This window comes from Martes martes (assembly GCF_963455335.1).
Source record: "Martes martes genome assembly, chromosome: 8".
In the NCBI taxonomy this organism is placed as follows: domain Eukaryota; kingdom Metazoa; phylum Chordata; class Mammalia; order Carnivora; family Mustelidae; genus Martes; species Martes martes.
The window spans coordinates 40,359,232-40,380,797 of NC_137895.1; the positions used below are offsets into that span (position 1 = coordinate 40,359,232).

At 38.4% G+C, this 21,566-nt stretch overlaps 1 protein-coding gene across 1 annotated transcript in view; it reads right to left on the minus strand.

Annotated features, from left to right (window-relative positions):
- Positions 1-21,566, minus strand: part of NAV3 (neuron navigator 3) — a gene marked incomplete at its 3' end in the record, with an annotated part of 387,672 nt that overhangs the window by 197,679 nt on the left and 168,427 nt on the right. Inside the window, exon 8 of the mRNA XM_080811183.1 lies at positions 14,159-15,185. Within this exon, the coding sequence (XP_080667309.1) occupies positions 14,159-15,185 (1,027 nt within the window). The remainder of the gene's footprint in view (positions 1-14,158; positions 15,186-21,566) is intronic.

Here is a 21,566-nt window from a genome sequence, read left to right on the forward strand (position 1 = left end):
ATGTTTATGTGTGTGTGTATGCATTGGTATGTATTTGTGTATGTGAGTAATATGTAGAGAGTAGGTCTAACCAAATGAAAAACATGCAACAGACAAGACTGCATATATTCTGACATTCCAGTCTTACTTCATACATTGCTTCTTCCTTTTATGCACAGGCGAATGTTTTAAGAAACATGATCTTTCCTGGTGCAGCTTCAAAATCTACATATATTTGATCCAAATCACCACATTTTAAAAAATCTACCTCAGGAACTACTAAGACACAGATGGAGGCAAGGCACTATAGCATTGTATGCTAGACTGTGTCCTTTGGAGACTTCTCATTTGCTGGGAGTCCCATTTGTACGACCGGGTTTGGACCATGGCAAGAGGTCACTAAATAGTTCTCATTTTTAAAGACATCTATAGAGAATATTTATATGTGAAAGGAAAATGCAGTATGTTTTTTTGCTGAATCAATTTTTAATTAATATGTTATTCTTATTCTAAATCCTGGTGTTGTTTGAAAGGAAATAAAGCATAATCACCAAAAATACTTTGAATTGATCTGACAGATATAAAAACTCTGAGTTCATTAGGATTTTAAGAAATCATGGAAAACTTTATGCTGTATGTATGGGTGTATGTGTATATACAGAGATTGATATAGAAGAGAAAGAGCTATGTAAGAATTCATACAAATGGTTTCTGTTGATTTCTGGCAGACTATCCTTATTTTATTCTAACTTAAAACTGAATATAAAAAGCGTGGCAAAATTAAGAAAGAGAATATAGTATCCAAGTGACAGGATGTACCATAAAGGCCAGTAAAGACCTCAATGTTGCTAAAATCAACACATCTTAGTCTTCACCTTCCTTGATGTTTTGGCAGCATTTAGAACAGAGGACCATTAGTCTTTTCATGAAATTGCCCTACCCTGGCTTCTGTTACAAAAATCTTCCAGTTTGTACCCCATTCTCTATGGATGCTACTTTTCCCCTCTTTTATTCTCTTTTATCCAATCATTAAATCTTTTTATGCTCACCATTGTATCCCAATGCCTTGCCCTAGTCTCACAATATGTTGCACTCAGGAAATAGTTGATAAATAAAAAATCTTACTAGTAGTTATGATAAAATGGCATTACTGGAGTATAGCACATGGAAGGAAGCATGGTATAATGGTGCATGCACTGGGTTTCAGTGTAAAACTTGGCTCTCTAACTACCTACTTACTAACTCATGTGACCTTGCTAAGGTACTTACCCTCCTTGAACCTCAATTTGCCCATGTATGAAAGCAAAGAAAAATATGCTCCTTGCAAAATAATTGTGAACTCAAGTGTTATTATTACTTAAGGTTTGGAAAGGCATTCTCTTGAGGCATGTAGGATTCTGATCAACATTAAAATGTGGGGAATATATCTGGCTCTCTGTATAGCCCATTTCTTTTCTTCTCTGGCTCCCGGGTTCTCCTACAGCCCTGTCTATTGATACCCCTTGCTATTCACTGCTGAAGCCCACTATAGTTGGCTTCTCTACTTGGGCTCATTTCTCACTGGCCACTGTCCTTCCCTGACCTGATCCTTAGCCAGCTGTCTCTGAATGAAGGGATAAAATCCTCTGAAGTTTTCTAAGGACTTTTGTTACTCACTGAAGAAGTTTAAACGGAGAGTATGTAGTAAGACTGGAGACCCCAGGGAAAGCTGACTGGCTGCATGCCAGGAAGGCAGGGTGCCTTGGTAAACTGGCTGTGAGCCAGGATTAGCCTCTAGTCCTGCAGACTCAGTATTCACAGACTGATCTCTCAGAAGCTGAGTCACATTAAGTAGTTCACTATGATGGCTGTCTAAAGCCCAGAGCCAATTGGTTCTTATTAGAACAAGATCAGCAGCTGTTATAGGAGCCCGAATGCCTGTGGTCATGTTAGTTACAAAGATTCACAGTATCTCCCTCTGGAAAAATCTGCATGGAGCAAAAGCATATTCAGAACATGTTTTGAGAGTACAAATTTTGCTTTGCTCTGAACAAAGCAGTACTTAAAAAGTACTGCTCGGGAGCTGACTGTGGCTATCTTCTTCAATATGTGAGACCTGGTACTCTGTGCCATCAGCCGTCTGCACACCCTCGTCTGAGTCTCTTTTTTTTTTTTTTTTTTAAAGATTTTTCTTTATTTATTCGACAGACAGAGATCACAAGTAGGCAGAGAGTCAGGCAGAGAGAGAGGGAAGCAGGCTTCCCGCTGTGCAGAGAGCCCGATACGGGACTTGATCCCAGGACCCTGAGATCATGACCTGAGCTGAAGGCAGAGGCTTAAACCCACTGAGCCACCCAGGCACCCCTGAGTCTCTTTTATAAAAAGTATAAAAAGTATAAAAAGTCTCTTTTATAAAAAGTATAAAAAGTATGCAGGCTTTTGGGGCGCCTGGGTGGCTCAGTGGGTTAAACCCTTTGCCTTTGGCTCAGGTCATGATACCAGGGTCCTGGGTCCAGGGTCCTGGGATCAAGCCCCACATCGGGCTCTCTGCTCAGCAGGAAGCCTGCTTCCCCCTCTTTCTCTGCCTGCCTCTCTGCCTACTTGTGACCTCTGTCAAATAAATAAATAAAATCTTAAAAAAAAAAAAAAGTATGCATGCTTTTGACAGCTCAGTCTTGTCTCAGGAACCTTTGTTTTATTTTATTATATGAATCTGTCAGTGTGTGTTTCTGGCTGATTCCCTCTTTATTACCCTTTTTTACTTTCAGTCACAAGGGGCAATCTTATTTACCTTATTTTCAAGTTCTTTGGTGTATTTTCCATGGTATTCCTTACATTAGCAGTGCTATCATTAGAAGAAGGTTGATCAAGGAAAGGAACATAGAATGATTAAATTTTAAATAATTATAAAAAGGACTTGGAAGTCATCTTTGGTTTGCACGGACATGTAAATGGGTCCAGATCTCTGTTTTACATGTTATGAGCCATTCATTTCTCCAGGATTTCCACTCAGTATTTGTTAGAGTAGAATCAGATTTTAACTCCAGTCTCCAGAGGGGTAATCACTGCTAACTGGTAAAGACTTAACTTTTATACAAATGATCAAAGAAGTTCAGTTAAATCTCTGAAGACTCCCAACATGTCCTCTCTTTTTGTACATGTTTCATTCTAATAAAATAAAAGGATTTCAGGTTGCTTCATGAAACAATTTCTGAAGAGTTCAGAATCAATAGTGTTCTTCAATCAAAGGGTACATCTTGACGATATAATGGATACTAAAGTGGCATCATCCACTGTTCCCACATAAACTGATACTGCATTTTCCTCATATTGATTGGAAAAAGAAAAAGTAAGTGTCATGATGTTCCTTTAAAATATTTAGAAGATATGTTCTGTGAAGACTAATTACTATGCATTTACAACATGGTCAATATGTTACAAATACCCATTGAAATTGTAAAATACAGCACTGCAAAAAAACACCATTTAATTCATTTAGAGTGCTAATAAGCCAGGCTCTCAGTGTCATTATCTGTTACTAAGGGGGTAGTGGTGAAAAATCTAGACTTCACTGATGAGTGACATAAAAGCTCTTTCCTGTCTATGTGTACTTACTATGTGTCAAATACCAGGCCTGGTATTCCTGTTATGGAATGAATGTCTGTTTCTTCCCACAAATTCTTATGTTGAAAACTAATCTCCAATATGATAGTATTAGGAGATGGAGACTTTGGGGGCTAATTAGGTACTGAGGGTAGAGCACTGATGTCTGGGATTAGTGCTGTTGTAGAAGAGACCTCAGAGAACTCCACTGTCCCTTCTGCCACATGAGCACAGAGTGCAAAGTTGGTCATCTATGAACCAGGAAGCAAGCTCTCACCAGACATGGAATGTGCCAGCACTTTGATCTCAGACTTCCTGGCCTGCAGAATCATGAGAAATAAATATTTGCTGTTTAAGCCACTCGGTCTATGATACTTTTGTGATAGCAGTTTGAACAGATCAAGACACTTATAATGTAGGTGCTATAGATAAATTTAGGCTTCTGGAGGTTAATAATTTGTCTATGGAACAAGCTGGTTGACAATCATTCTGTATTTGAAACTGGCTGCCTCTAAATACCATTTTTTAACTGCTACCCTCCAGTCTAATACCATCCAAATGCCACAGGACACTATTTTAGTATGTTTAAGTTCTCATTCGTTGACACATACCTCACTCACTCACTCACACAATATCTGAATGTGACAATATCTATTGGTCTACCTGAAATATTATTCTCTGTTCATTACTACCTTAAATTTTTACTCTTGAGAAAAAGAAGCTATTATACACACCACTTAAAGGAATTCAACAATAAGTCCTAGATACTATCAACCTGCAAATTTCAAATTTCATAAATATGGGTGTTTGCTTATTGATTTATACCAATCAAGATAAATCTTTCTGTGCATTCATCTTAATATGGATCCAGTCACAATATGAACACAAACAGAACTGGTCTGAGGTAGCAGTATTAATTAATGGTCTTACAGTTCTTGATTTATAAATCCAACAAAGGCAAAGAAAAGTATCTTTCCAAAACCACCAATGGTTTTGCTTTCTTCTTTCCTTCCCAGTGGGAAGGCGGACAGGTGACGGCCAGGGCCAAGGACAGAAATCTGTCAGGGTGAAAAGCAGTTCAGTGTGGAAGGGAGATACGTTAGATTCAGGTGGGTTGAGCAAATAAGAAAACATAGTGAGGGGGTGCCTGTGTGGCTCAGTGGGTTAAGCCTCTGCCTTTGGCTCAGGTCATGATCTCAGGGTTCTGGGATCGAGACTTGCACGGTGCTTTCCGCTCAGCAGGGAGCCGGCTTCCCCCTTTCTCTCTGCCTGACTCTCTGCCTACTTCTGATCTCTCTCTGTCAAATAAATGAATAAATAAAATCTTTAAAAAAAAAAGAAAAGAAAAGAAAAGAAAACATAGTGAGGATAATGGAAGCCAGGTTTTTCAGTTGACTAAAGGAAATACAAGTAGAGGAAGGGAAAAAACATATTGTCCTCAATTTATGACAGGGTTACATTCCGATAAACCCATTGTAAGTTGAAAATATGAAAATATCGTAAGTTGAAAATGAATTTATTAAGAGACTGAACACCATAGCTCAGCCTAGTCTACCTTAGATGTGCTCGGAACACTTACATTAACTTCCACTGGGCAAAACCATCTCACACAAAGCCCATTTTACAACAAAGTGTTGAATATCTCATGTAATTTATTGAATATTGTACTGAAAGTGACATATGAGATGGTTGTATGGGGGACAGAAGGGTTGTACGGGCATCAGATTTTTTACTCTCATGATTGCTGGCTGACAGGCTGTGGGCTCCTCCTGCTACCCGGCATCACCAGAGAGAGGACCGTACTGCATATCAGTCGCCTGGGCAAAAATCAAATCCCAACGTATGGCTTCTACTGAGTGCATATTTGCTTTGACACCATTGTAAGTTGAGGGCTGTCTGTCTTTGTGTATATGTATCATAGCTAGCTCACAGATGCTGAGAAAAATAATGATATAAGTGTGTATGTGGGAGCACACGTATATTGGGAGCAGTGAGATCTTGGTTTCTAAATATCACTCTCTACAAAAAGAAATCAGGACTCCTTAGTAAAAGCTGCTGCCAAGACAGGGAGAGGACAAAATGAGCCTGGAACTCCTTGAGCCAAAAAGAAATGAAGCTCTCAAAGAATAATGAGAGCAGAAGCCAGCTTGAAGAGGATCCCAGTAGTGAAATCTGAGAAAATTTAAGTATTAAAATAGTCATGTCAATGGATTATAATCCACTGAATACAATCAGAATCCATTAGTCCACACAATTTGAAGAGAGAAGAAGGGAGAAGGAGAAAGGGTATCTCTTTCTTAACAAAGAAAGCCAAGGCATAAATGCACAAGGAATGTGCAGGATTAGAAACCATTTGACCTCTATTAAAGTAAAATATTAATTTCCACAAGAAATCTCAATGGATGCTAAGCCTTACAGGTAAAAGTAGATCAAGAAATAGACTTTTTATAAAGAGTCTCAAAATATCTTCCCACAAAAATACTTATTAAATACAAATGGGGCAAAGTAACTCTAGAGTGAAAAACCCTGACAGACATTATCTTAATCAAGGGAGAAAATTTAACAGCACCAAAATGGGAAGCAGAGATATTGTTGCTACCTGATAGGGTGCAATGGAAAGAACACAGCAGCATTTCTGTGACAAATTCTAGAAAGAAAAAAAAAAAAAAAACAGAATATGCAGCTAAACATGAGGAAATCTCAGACAAACCCAAATTAAGAAACGTTCTACAAACGCCTGTCTTCAGCATATCAGCTTCACGAAAGCCAAGGAAAGACCAAAGAACTGCTCCAGACTGAGGGATATTAAGAAGATGTGACACCTGGATTCAACAGTCATCCTGAATCCGTCAAAGGGATCTCTCTGGCACAATCAGTGAAACTGAATAAAGTCTCTGGGTGCTCTGAGTGAAGTGTATGTGGGAGTTCTTTGTACCGTTCTTGCAAATTTTCTGTAAGCTTAAAATTTTTCCAAGAGCACATAAAATATAGAAAGAAGAAACAGCAGTGGTTCGATTGGGCAATCTGGCAGTAAACCCTGAAAGCTAACTACAGAAGGTATTTGATAAGCTTTTCTGCTGAGAGAATGCCAGCTCTTAGCACTATCCCACACAACAGGCCTTCTTCTAGTGGTGTCTCTGTATCCCATCTTCAAAATACTGCTGTGTGAGCGAGCTTCAACTGCTACCCGACGCACAGATCTATATCGAATCTAGCAAAAGACCAGCTCGCCAAGGCAAGCATTCAGTAAGCTGCAGTTCGTCCTGACGACCAATTATGTCCAGTTCACATAAAACCACAATTGCAGCATAATCTGTAATAGTAGCTGCAGGGCTCACAAAAGCTTTTACTGCATGATGGTTATCTGCTCTACATTTCAATCTGGGTAAATTCACAGCTCCTCCTACTCAATTTACTGGTTCAACAAATTAGCCAAACTTAAAACCCTGTGAGCAAGCACTTTCAAAATTGATGTTTTGCATTCTTTACCTTCCAGAACTTAGTATATTCAAGTGTCAATTTTCCATGTCACTTTCTAGGCAAATCTGAAATCTTGCAAAAACTGGTTACAACAAAAATTTCTCCTGAGAACCCATGATGCTATGCTATAAGATATCTGAAAGAAGAAAACCTCTAAACTCAGACTTTAGTGACCTAATTTTACAAATCAAGTGTGTATAGAGGGTCTCTTCTTATATTTAATTCATAGCTTTGAGATGCATGATGATTTTCTTCTCTGTACAACGTCTTGCCTTATCTAAGGGTTGGGCTCTTTGTGTGTGTGTGTGTGTGTGTGTGTGTGAGTGTGTGTGTGTGTGTGTGCGCGCGCGCACCCATGCACGGGCTCACACAAGCATGTGTGTATTACCCACACTCCTGATTCTGCTTCCCTTTGCCTTTAGAGGTTCACTTTATGTCCAATGCACACTGGTTTCCTGGCATTTACCACGAGTGGTCAGAAAATAAGGAAAAGAATAAGCACCTCAAAATAGCAACTTATTAATCTGGTTAATAGCTGTTTTTAAATTTATTGGGGGTTGCTAAAAAGCCTGAGGTTTAGAAAAAATGTGCAGGTCTCTCTTTTCCGCTTCTTTGACTATCTACTTTACTATTTGACTCCATCTATCTTTGCAATCACGACGAATATAGCTCTAAAATGATGAATACAAAAGCAATGTAAGAAAAATAACACAGGGAAAGAAGGGAGCTTAGGTAACAATTTTTGAATTCCAGGAGAGGCAAATAAGTTTGAAGGCAGCATAAAGGGTAGACCAAGAAAGAACACCAAGAAAGAACTGAGAAAGACCAGGAACAAATGAAGCTTCCTTTCTTACTATGCTCTCCTTTCTCCTTCCTTTCTTCCTGTAATCGGAACCTTTAATCCAAGTCTTAACAAAGCTATCTCTGAAAGTTTGGAAGTTTCTCCCTCCTCTAGCCATTAAACATGGTATAAACTAAGCTGTCCTTTTCCATTAACAATCTATTTTACACACTGAAGACACATCAATTTTTCTGACCATGCATCACACACACACACACACACATACACATACACATAGGAATCTAAGTACCTGATATTCAAGAATTTCTATTATAATTAGGCTCCAATCAACCTTCCTTTTCCAGGAAATCCATTCAACTCACTGACTACCCTACACATCTGGTGTTTATCCTGTTTTTATGGTTCCTTCAGTCTTGCAATTCCTTCCCTGTACTCCTCATTTCTGCATGCCTAAATCTATCTTTCAGAATCCAGCTCAAGTGCCACTATCTCTGATTCCAACAGCTAGCAGTAATTTTCCATGTTTTGAAGTCTCAATGTATCCAATCTGGTTCACTGCTAGGGAGTTTTACACTTCCTGCTTCATTCTGTAGTGATCTTTAAGACAGTCTTTTGCCTACTGTATTATGGACGATGAAAGGAAAATGACATATGGACGTGTGTGTTTCACTCTATCCTTGATGCCTTATGCGTAGTAGATACTTAGTAAGCAGTCATTAAAGGAAGGAAAAAAAAATAAGTGAATGAATGTTCTGAAGAGAAGATATTTTATTCTTTAAATATTTTAAAGCTGTTTGTATTTCAATTAAGCATCTCATTTATAGGAAGAGGTTTCAGAATTTTCCCTGTTCCATTGCACATTTTTGTTAGCTGTTCTATTCTATTCAACCCATGTTGATGGTGCCACATTCAACAATTTTATTTGGTGTCTCCTGTGGGTCGGGTCTATCCTGGGCCTTATGCTACTAAATAAAAAAGACAACACTTGCTCTCAATGAGCTTACGTTATAGCTGGAAATGGCTGAAATCACACTTATTAATAAGTTATCAAAATAATAACAGATAATGAGAAACTCCATGAATAAAATATGAGAGGAAGGGCACCTGGGTGGCTCAGTGGGTTAAAGCCTCTGCCTTCAGCTCGGGTCATGGTCCCAGGGTCCTGGGATTGAGCCCCACATCAGGCTCTCTGCTCAGCAGGGAGTCTGCTTCCCCCACGCTCTCTCTGCCTGCCTCTCTGCCTACTTGTGATCTCTGTCAAATAAATAAATAAAATCTTTTAAAAAAATAAAAAAAAATATGAGAGGATGATGTCATATAATTTGGTGAGAGGCATACTGAATGTTTCTTTGAACCAGATGATTGGAGAGAGCTTCTGGGAAGAGGTAGCATGTAAGCAGAGAGCTGATAAGAAGAAGTACCCTGCTTTGCTCTGGAAGAGAGTCATTATAGGTAGAGAGATAGTCCATGACTATGGCCCCTTAACAGGATAGGTTAGTTTGTTGAGACACAGGATGAAGGGAGGGGCTCAGCGCACTACAGGGAGAATGGTATAGTGTGGCTTGTGGGCTAGACAGGGGCCAGGTTAGGTGGGCAAGGTGTTTGGGTTTCATTTTTTTTTTTTTTAAGTATAATGGATATTCAATAGATTGTCTCGTGAATTGGAATGATATATATGATTTATACTTTCAGAAGGTGAGAGTCCCTGCTGTGTGAAGGATGTTACTGGAATGGAGCAAAAGTGGAAGCTGGAAGACTCGCTGGAAACTAGGTAAGAACTGGTGATGACAGCATAGACCAGGCAGGGAGGGTGGAAATGGAGAGAAATACCTAGTTGAGGGTAAGTTTGGAGGAAAGAGCCAATAGGAGTAGCTGAAAAAAAGATGTACAGGGACAGAGTGACTGAACTGAAGAACAAAATATGGATTCTCTCTAAATTTTCTTCCTTAGTCTCCCACACAAAAAACCATGCATCCCAACCTCTAGTCTCTGTAGTAGCTCAGTTACTAGCGTTTACCCAGTACTTTTTAATTTGCCTACTACTTGTTCCATAAGGCTTGGATTGTAAAATTACAGAATGTCAAATTTGGATGATGCCACAACATTGACGAATTCTAACTCATGCTATAAATCTTGTCTCTTGTCTTATCTCCTCTGGATACATTCACTGACTCCATCCTCACGCAAGACTTAGGAAAACCATTCTACACTATTTTTTGCACATACTTCCATAAGAGCAACGAGTTTTTATTTTTATTATATTCTATCATTATCTCCCATAGACTGAGCTTCCTGAAGGCAGAGGCTTAAAAAAAAAAAAAAAAAAACCCTTCATAACTCTTATTCCATAGTATTGGCAGAATGAGTGATGAGCACATAAATAAAAAAGTATTTGGTGCTTTTCCTTTACCTAAACTATGGCAACTTGACATTCTATCATTTCTTAAATTATCTCTGGCAGTCACCTTAATATTTACAAAGGTAGCTTATTCCACTCCAATAGGTTTAAATATTGGGAACTTTTGACATTAAATTAAAATATTCTTTCTTAAAAATTTTACCTTTGACTTCAGTTATCTCCACTCATTAAACGGATAAAGATATACTAAGTTCAAAATGACTTTTTTCACATTGTAGTGACAAATGAGTTACAAAACCTTAATATAGAACATCCTTGCATTATATAGGAAGTAGGACTAATATGAAATCCATCAACTTCCAGAACTCAATATTATATTTATAGAACTCTTGACATTCAATTTGTAAGAAAGAGTATTATGAAGCATATATTAGAGTCCCAGAAGAAATAATTAATAACCTAGCCTGACCTCACTGGGCTGAGAAAAAGGGGAAAATACTACCATCAGCCATCTATATTCCCATTTTATAGAAGTTATTTAATTATCTTTAAATGTCAAAAATATGTGTATTTAAACACATACATACAGATATATGTATTCTAAATTTATATTACTTCCAACCAATTAAGCATTTCCCATCATAAATGAATTCTTATTAGAAATTTTACAATCTATTATTCACATCTTGGCAGCCAGAATTTTTCTAGTAACAATACTTCATATTTCTATACATAGAGAAAGAAGTGATAAGCAAAGAAGGACATATTAGAGGTCTAGGTATAGTTGGGTTCAAAGGCAAACCCCTACTAGTGCTGTGACTTTAAGAGTTGAGTACTGTTCTTATTTGAAATCTCTGATTCTTCACCTCTGTAGAATGGAGACAACATTCTTTTCTCATGAGGTTATGATAAAGTTTAAAAGAGAGAATGAACATAAATCTTGTAACATACAGACTTGCACTACCTACTCAACAACATTATAAAGTAGTTAATTATTACTATTATCTTATCAAATAATTAGCAACTCCTAGAAAGTCTGTCAGGCATTTTGAAGGAAGAATTCTTAAATGGGGTTGGAGCAGGCAGAGTCCAAAGTACATCAGGGGGTCATATAATCCAAACTACATGACTCTGCTATGTAAATAGCTTTCACTGACAGTTAAAAAGCTTAACTGTTAACTACTCTACCTTTATATTATCATTTATAAAATTATTTTTAATTTATGAAAGACTCCCAGCAATTATTGCCTCCTATATAGACTATGATATGAAATTTTCTTATTAGATGGTTTTATTTCCAACTACCTTATATTATTCATAATGACACAACTAATTGCTGATATTTATAAGTCATTCACTCTGAACCTGGCTCCGTGCTAAAGTCTTTACATGGGGTTGCCTTACTAAATCTTTAAAACACCTAAATAAAGTGGATATTCTTAACCATCACCCTTTATAGGGTTATAAACTGAAATTTGGGGAAGACTGTTCACCATGTGGCAGGTACTGTTCCAAGCCCTGTATAAATATTAATTCAATCTTCAAAATGGCTTTATGAGGCAATGTCTATTATCATCCCCATTTTACAGATTAGGAATTGAGGCTCAGAATCTTTAAATATTTTGCCCAAAGTCACATGGCTAATAAATGACATTATCAAGATTCCAACACAGGCAAACTGGCTCTTGGGGTCATCTTCTCAACAATGCAAGATGTTGTTTCTGATCAATGACAGAACCAACAGACTTCACAGCCCATATTCTTAGCTACTTGGCTGTATTACCTCAGTTTTATAATCTTCATTTTAAAAAGGACAAATTCAGAGGCTGGACAATTTGGCAAGGACACACAGCTGATCCATGGTTGAAACTGTAAGCTGTACTCCTTCCTCTTTTTATTTTTTTTTTTGTTTTTTATTATTTTTTTCTAAAGATTTTATTTATTTGACAGAGAGAGAGAGACAGCGAGAGAGGAAATACAACAGGGGGAGTGAGAGGGGAAGAAGCAGGCTTCCCACTGAGCAGGGAGCTGGATACTAGGCTCAATCCCAGGACCCTGGGTCATGACTGGAGGCAAGAAAGATGCATAATCACTGAGCCACCCAGGTGCCCCTCTGCTGGACACTTTATGACAAAGAAACAAACAATCCTATTGCTACTTCCAGGAAGATGCTTGCCAACCTGGCAGGTACAGTCTTTCTGCTTAGATTTGCACTTTCCTGTGAAACTCATTTGTGGTGATTTGAAATGACTGATGCTTCTACAGAATATATTAGAGATGCATGAGTGGGCTGAGTATGGCATATTTAAAACTTTGTGATTTTTTTTCTTACATATTTGGAATGTGAATTATGATTTGACATCTTAAATTCTCATTTGTCAGATAGGGACTCTGGAGTTAGAAAGAGCTGACTCCCATCTGATCCAAAGACAAAGGTTTTAAATGAATTGCTGCTACTAAAGGCAGAAAAGGAGACCTAAAAAAGAGCTCAAATGCAATAATTAGAAATTTGCTTTGCTGAGTACATAAAGCACCAGAAAAGCACCTACATTTTTCATCGAAGGAAAACAAATCCTTATAATTATTTTCTTCACTTAAAAAACCCATACATTTAACAAATTTAATATGCTTTTAAGCTATATAATATCAATGTTTACTTAATTATAGCAGGTCCTACTTCCTATTCAGAAAATTTCTTTCCTGTTATCGAATTTCCAACCTGCTGAAAGGTCAGATGTTATTCCTCCCTATGCATTTCCTCACAGAAAAGGCAGTGAATAAAAATGGAGACAAAGCAGCAACTGACATGTTTCTAATCAATGAAAATAAACCACACGATAGACAAAATGTGCTATTTTTATAACTGTATAAAGAATGAATATTTTAAAATACAGCATATATTGGCATATCTTAAACCTTATAAAATAAAGAATTATAATGCAAAAACTAATAAATTAAGCACAACTATAAGAATTATGTGGATGATTATTTGGGGCTAGGAACTTATGATTAGCTATAGGAAAGTAATATAAATTTTATGCTGGGAGAGCAATGCCTTATAAACAACATTTAACAAACACAATGTACCAGAATATATAATAAACATATGCATGACCCTGTTGTTCTTCTCAGCTTTTTAGGTAGGTACTGTTACTCCTATTTGACAACAGTAGAAAATGAGATTAAGAGATGTTAAGTAACTTGTTCAAAGTCACACAGCTGGTAAGTACCAGGGCAGGGCATTTAATCCACAGGTTAAAGGGATTAACCTGAGAGGAAGCACAGCAGGGGGAGTGGGAGGGGGAGAGGCAGGCTTCCCAATCAGTAGGGAGCTGGATACTAGGCTCAATCCCAGGACCCTGGGTCATGACTGGAGGCGAAGGAAGATGCTTAATCACTGAGCCACCCAGGTGCCCCTCCACTGGACACTTTATGACAAAGAAACAAACAATCCTATTGCTACTTAATAGGATTAAGTAGCAATCCTACTTAACGGGCTCTGGAATCAGATTCCAGAGCCTGCCCCTTTAACCATCATGACATATTTTCTCTCAAGGGTGAAAACAAAAATATCTGTGAACTCTATAAAACTGAGAATTACTTTAAAATACTAATAATAAAAGTAGCAGTAGAAGTCATAATAGTAGTAGACACAGGAGAGAGTCATGGCATCTGGATTTTCCTTCTTCTCTGACAACAAGTAAGCTAACTTCTGAAGACCTCAAGTTCCTACAAAGAAGGGAGGAGAGGACAGAAGATGGGAAGAGGACGGAGAATAGGACTAGAACATACTAGATTTTTTTTTTCTTAAAACATGAAATCCTAGCCCTTTATCTTCAGACGAAAGTGTTCCAAAATGATAAAGTAAAACACAGCTCTAGTAACCTTCGTTATGACGCGCGGAGTAGGAAGACCTGTGGGAGTTCACAACCGTGGACGCACAGCGGCCATCTCACCTGTAAATGAACGGAGCCACCGTGGCGGTGTTGGGGTGGCTGTGTTGCTGCTGCTGAGGGAGTTGGACAGCACCGTTCCCCGTGGTCTGCCCACCGCCTTGTGCCACCAACGCAGCGCAGGAGCCAGTGGGAGGGGCTTGGCTGGCTTCCCTTCCTTCCAAAGGAGCAGGGCAATTGGATGTGCTTGCTTTCTCAGTGGTCATGGGCTTGGGTAAGGACTGGGAAGGGCTTCCCTTGGTAGTCCTGAATTTTTCCGACTCTTTGCTCACTGCACTGCCAGGTGAAACGGTCTGCTTTGCTGTGGGCACCTTCGAGCCCGGTTTTGGAATGCCACTGGAAGAAGGGATTAAGCTTTCTTTCTTGGCTGCTGCCGTCTTGCTACCCTTTGGGATCAAGCTTGCAATTTTAGAGGTCTTTTTCGGAGCTGTCTCTGTCATCTGATCCTTCTCATCCTTGACCGGCTTTTCAGTGCAAACTTTATTTTTGTCCCTGTTCTTTTCCTCTTTTTCCTTTGGCTGTAGCAAAGACTTTTTATTGCTGAGATGTTTGCTTCCAGCTTTTGGAGGGGCTAATTTAGGGGACACTTTGGGGCTGCTATTGGTTGAGCCACCGCTATTCAGACCACTGTTAAAACCTTCCGTCTCACCAGATTCAGAAAAGGCATCGTCATCCTTCCCCCCATCACTGGGCCCTGAACTGGGAGGCTGTGGGGGACGTAAAGCAGTCCGGGCATTGACCAGCTTGAACTTTTCAAGCATGGATTTCTGTCCCGAGGAGGCTGTTTTGACCCCTTCTGATACAGGGGGCTTCAGTCTGTCTGCCGATGGTGTGGGGGAGGTGGCTGGGCTGGACTGCTTCACGGTCAGCATGGTGGAGGTGGCACTGTGCTTGACATTCATGGACTTGCTGCGCCAGGGCTTGCTGGAGCTCGGAGAAGGGATGGCAGACGCAGGGGGCTGCCCCACTGTGCCAGGGGGCTGCGTGTTACCATTTACACCTGAAGAGGGCTGAGGTCCTTTGGAGGAATCTGGACATGAAGACAAATAATAAAGAACAGGTTAATGATATTTGGTCATGTATATCAGACCCCTGAGTACTTCTAACCACAGACACAGTTAAGGATCTCTCCTGTGAGCTGAATGCAGCCCTGCTCCATGGCATCAGTCATGTTGGTGATACGGCTGTTTTCATATTGTACATCAAAAATTCAGGATCTGGGCGCCTGGGTGGCTCAGTTGGTTAAGCGACTGCCTTCAGCTCAGGTCATGATCCTGGAATCCCAGGATCGAGTCCCGCATCAGGATCCCTGCTCAGCAGGATCCCTGCTTCTCCCCCAACCCTCTCTCCTCTCATGCTCTCCCTCTCTCTCATTCTGTCAAATAAATAAATAAAATCTTAAAAAAAATTAAAAATTAAAAAAAAATTCAGGATCTGAGAGCCATTGATTTTGGAAAACAACTTTTGCTTTTTCCTTCCTAAAATTACTCCTACCTAGATGAACTTGGCTAGTCATAGATATCTAAAGACAAAACATTATCCTTCCCTTAAGCAATTCTTTATATTTTTTCCAATTACTGCTCTACCTCAGAGCAATAAATTGATTCTGCATAGCCATATAAAATATGTTGCATAATAAATGTTGAGAAATTATTTGACCTTATATGGAGACTACCTTCTTGTTATCTGATTGAATGTGCTTATGAATCAGGACTTAGCTCTTAGTTAATATTGTTAACTTTGATTTTTATTAAAAAAATTGAAATTTAGGCTTATATGGGTCAGATATAATACATATATGCAGTTGTATATGTTATATATATGTTATATATTTATATAAAATATACATTTATATCTAGATATATTTATATTATATATGCATCATATAATATAATATATATTATGCAAATCCTTATAAGAAACCTACAAGGTAAGTATTGATATTTTATCCCTATTGTATAAATAAAAAACTGAGGAAATAAAAACTACAGAACTTGTTCAAGGTCATCTAGCCTGGATTTGAACACAAGTTAGAGCTGGTGCTCTTAACCAGCACGCCTGTAGCCTCCTGAAGTGATCTGAACAAACTTTAAATACTAGTGAAAACTCAAGCTACTTTTGTGGGGCTATGGAAATAAGGCCTTTTTCTATAAGAACTTTATAATGCACGTGTTTACTTACTTTTTGCTCAGAAATCTCATTATGGTATGAACTGTTCTATGACTCTTTGGTTCTAACACTGATTAATGCCTGATTACAAGTCTCATTTTTAAGTATAAAAAACTAAATCAAAGAGGGATTTTATAACATGGGATAGAATAGAAAGAACTGAGCTTAGAGTTTAAAGACCTCAGTATAAATGTTAATTCACATTGGGGAGCAGTAGAATTCTGGCCATTTACCTTAAACTTCATCTGCTGTAAATGCCTCCTTCTTTCATCTTTTTTTTTTTTTTTGAAATATGAAATGATCAATGATTAAATTAGATCTCTAGGTAACAGAGGCATCACTTAGCACTGTTTACAGAATAGACATTGATAAATAGATGCAGAGCTATTTTTGATGAAATGTTCAATGGAAATATTTTATAAATAATATCCTCTCCATAATATTCAGGAATTAGAGCCAATTTAATTTCATTAAATATTCACAACGATAAACTACAATGTTTTTATTTTTAAATGTTTCCTTTAAAATGCATGAAAAATGATATGTAATCGAACCAATCAGCGCCAAGTACTACTCTTAATAATTTTTCAGAAAAGGAAATTAAGGGGCACCTGGGAGGCCAGTGGGTTAAAGCCTCTGCCTTCGGTTCAGGTCATGATCCCAGGGTCCTGGGATCGAGTCCGGCGTCTGGCTCTCTGCTCAGCAGGGAGCCTGCTTCCTTTCCTCTCTCTCTGCCTGCCTCTCTGCCTACTTGTGATCTCTGTCTGTCAGATAAATAAATAAAATCTTTAAAAAAAAAAAAAAGGAAAGGAAATTAATACACAAAAAGAGAAAATAAAGAAATTAGAGACACAAAAAGAGGTTAAATTATCAGTTGAATATTTGTGTGAGTTAAACTTTTTTAAACTAAGTGTGCCTAAAATGATATAAGATTTGTGAACTTTATGTTAACAAGAATGGACAAATGAATTTTATATTCAATAATTTATTTTGCCAAATTTTTATTTAAATTCCAGTTAGTTAATGTACAGTATAACATTAGTTTCAGGTGTAGGATTTAGTGATTTATCACTTACATACAACACCCAGTGCTCATCCCAAGAGCCCTCCTTAATATTTGTTTCAAAAACTGGTATACCGGAGATTATAGAAGATGGTGGAGGAGTAGCCAATGAAATATCATTAGGTCCCAGGAGATCAGCTAGATAGTTATCAGTCTATTCCAAACACCTACAAACTCAAAAGGAGATAGAAGAGAAGAGAAGAAGAAGAAGAAGAAGAAGAAGAAGAAGAAGGAGAAGAAAGAAGAGAAGAAGAATCCTAGGAACAGAAAATCGACCACTTTCTGAAAGGTAGGACAGGCGGAGAAGTGAATCTGAAGCAACGGGAAGATACACCACAGGGGGAGGGGCCGGCTCGCAGCAAGCAGTGAAGCAACAGAGCACAAAATCAGAACTTTCAGAAGTCTGCTCCACTGAGGGATGTTGCTCCAGAGGCTAAGCAAGGGTGGGGCCCTAGAGGGGACAGTCTTGTCTCAGGACCCGCAGGGTCACAGAAAGACAGGGGGTGTCTGAGTTGGCAATTACCAGGTATTGGAGCAGGGAAGCCGGCTACAGAGATGGAGCCAAGGAGTGAGATCTCAACTCAGGGTTAACTTAAACCATGATCCAAGGCACAGTCGGGCCACTGCTCTTCAAGCAGGGATCCCACAAGTGGCAGATCCAGAGAGATCCCCTCCTTCCTCATCCGGGAGGACCAGTGCAGGAGCATGCGAAAGGAATCTGCTGGATTCCAAACGTAGCTGTGTGCCAGAGACAGAAATGCTTGGTCACAGGCCGGGTGAGCACGGAGCACAGCCAGAGACCAGGGAGATGGGAGGAACTGACTGCTTTTCTCTGAGGGCACACAGAGGAGTGGGTCCCCAAGCTCTCGGCTCCTCTGGGCCAGAGATTAGGAGGCCACCATCTTCATTCCTGTCCTCCAGAGCTCTATGGAAAATGTTCAGGGGAGAAAAGCTCCAAGAGGAAACCCGAGCAGATAACCTAGCCTGGCCCCTCACAAGGGTGGTGCAATTCTGCCACAGGAAAAGACACTTGAGAATCACTGCAACAGGCCCCTCCCCCTGAAGATCAGCAAGAACATGCAGCCAAGACCGAGTTGACTGATAGACAAGAACTGTGGAACTCTAGAGCTAAGGGAAAGCAATGCATAGAATTCATGGCTTTTTCCCCCATGATCCTTCAGTCTTGCAAAGTTAAATTATTTTATTTTTTTCTTATTCTATTTTTTAAAACTCTTCTTCTTTCCTCTTTTAATTTTTTAAACTATTTTAATAATATTTTTTTAAAAAATAATAAGATCTTTTTAAAATATTCATTGTTATAGTCCTATTTTATCCCTTCATTGTTTTTAACCTTATTTTTTGTTTACATATAGGATATTTTTCTTTAAAATTTTGGGATACAATTTCCCCTAATAGATCAAAATGTACCCTAAATCTATCCCATGGCTTTGTTCTAGTCTTCAGCCTGATCACATTCTCTTCTCTTTTTTTTCTTCTTTTTCCAACCAGCTTATCTTATTGATTCCTTTTTTAGAATCTTTGCTTAATTATCATCTTTACAATCATATTCCATCCCTTCATTGTGTTTACCCTTCTTTTATATATATATATAAATTTTTCTTTCTTTAAAATTTTGGAAGGTAGTTTCTTCTAAGAGACCAGAATACACCCAAAATCAAGTGGGTGGCTCTATTCTATTCACCAGCCATATATACACATATACATACATACATATATACACACACACACACACATACATATATAATTTTTTATCTTTTTATTTTTCTTTTTCCCCCTTTCTTCTCCTCCTGGTTTAGTGTATCTTCTGATTTGGTTACCATATATTTTTCTGGGGCCTTTCCCACCCTTTCAGTATTTTACTCCCTTGTTCATATATTCTTCTCTGAATAAAATGACAAGGCAGAAAAACACAACACACACAAAAAAGAACAAGAGTCAGAACCAATGGCTAGGGACCTAATCAATACGGACATTGGTAATATGTCAGAACTAGAGTCCAGAATGATGATTCTCAAGAGGGTAGCTGGGCTCAAAAAAGGCATGGAGGATATTAGAGAAATCCTGTCTGGAGAAATAAAAGCCCTTTCTGGAGATATAGAAGAACTAAAATCCAACCAAGCTGAAATCAAAAAAGCTATTAATGAGGTGCAATAAAAAATGAAGGCTCTTACTGCTAGGACAAATGAGGCAGAAGAGAGAATTATTGATATAGAAGAACAAATGATGGAGAATAAAGAAGCTGAGCAAAAGAGAGACAAACAACTACTGGACCAGAAGGGGAGAATTCGAGAGATAAGTGATATCATAAGATGAAACAATATTAGAATAATTGGGATTCCGGAAGAAGAAGAAAGAGAGAGGGGGGCAGGAGGTATATTGGAGCAAATTATAGTAGAGAATTTCCCTAATATGGCCAAGGAAATTAGCATCAAAATCCAGGAGGCATAGAGACTTGTCCTCAAAATCAATAAAAATAGGTGCACACCCCATCATCTAATAGTAAAACTTACAAGTCTTAGTGACAAAGAGAAAGTCCTGAAAGCAGTCGGGACAAGAAGTCTGTAACATACAATAGTAGAAATATTAAATTGGCAGCAGACTTAACCACAGAGACCTGTCAGGCCAGAAAGAACTGGCATGATATATTCAGACGAATAAATGAGAAAAATATGCAGCCAAGAATACTATATCCAGCTAGGCTGTCATTAAAAATAGAAGGAGAGATAAAAAGTTTCCAGGATAAACAAAAATTAAAAGAATTTGCAAACACCAAAACAGCCCTACAGGAAATATTGAACAGGGTCCTCAAAGCAAAGAGAGAGCCTAAAAGTAGTAGAACAGAAAGGAGCAGAGGCAATCTACAGTAACAGTCACTTTACAGGCAATATGATGGCACTAAATTCATATCTTTCAATAGTTACCCTGAATGTAAGTGGGCTAAATGCTCCAATCAAAAGACACAGGGTATCAGAATGGATTAAAAAAACAAGATCCATCAATATGCTGTCTACAAGAAAGTCACTTTAGATCCAAAGACACCTCCAGATTGAGAGTGAGGAGGTGTAAAACAATTTACCATGCTAATGAATGTCAAAAGAAATGTATCAGATACATTAGATTTTAAGTCAAAGACTATAATAAGAGAGGAGGAGGAGGAGGGACACTATGTCATACTCAAAGTGTCTGTCCAACAAGAAGTTCTAACAATTTTAAATATCTATACCCCTAACATGGGAGCAGACAACTATATAAACCAATTAACAACAAAATCAAAGAACACATTGACAATAATATAGTAATAGTAGGGGACTTTAACACCACCCTCACTGAAATGGACAGATCATCCAAGCAAAAGATCAACAAGGAAATAAAGGCCTTAAATGAAACACTGGACCAGATGGACATCACAGATATATTCAGAACATTCCATCCCAAAGCAACAGAATACACATCCTTCTTTAGTGCACATGGAGCATTCTCCATAATACATCCTATCCTGGGTTACAAATCAGGTCTCAACTGGTACCAAAAGATTGGGATCATTCCCTGCATATTTTCAGACCACAATGCTCTGAAGCTAGAATTCAATCACAAGAGGAAAGTTGGAAAGAACTTAAATGCATGGAAGCTAAACAGCATCCTACTAAAGGATGAATGCATCAACCAGGAAATTAAAGAATTGAAAAAATACATGAAAATGAAAACACAACTATTCAAAATCTTCGGGACACAGCAAAGGCGTCCTGAGAGGAAACTATATAGCGATACAAGACTTTCTCAAGAAACAAGAAAGGTCTCAAGTACACAACCTAACCCTACACCTAAAGGAGCTGGAGAAAGAACAGCAAAGAAAGCCTAAACCCAGCAGGAGCACAGAAATCATAAAGATCAGAGCAGAAATCAAGGAAATAGAAACCAAAAGAACAGTAGAAAAAAAATCAACGAAACTAGGAGCTGGTTCTTTGAAAGAATTAATAAGATTGATAAACCCCTGGCCAGACTTATCAAAAAGAAAAGAGAAAGGGCCCAAATAAATAAAATCATGAATGAAAGAGGAGAGAACATGACCAAAACCAACGAAATACAAACAATAATAAGAACATATTATGAGCAACTATACACCAGCATACTTGACAATCTGGAAGAAATGGGTACATT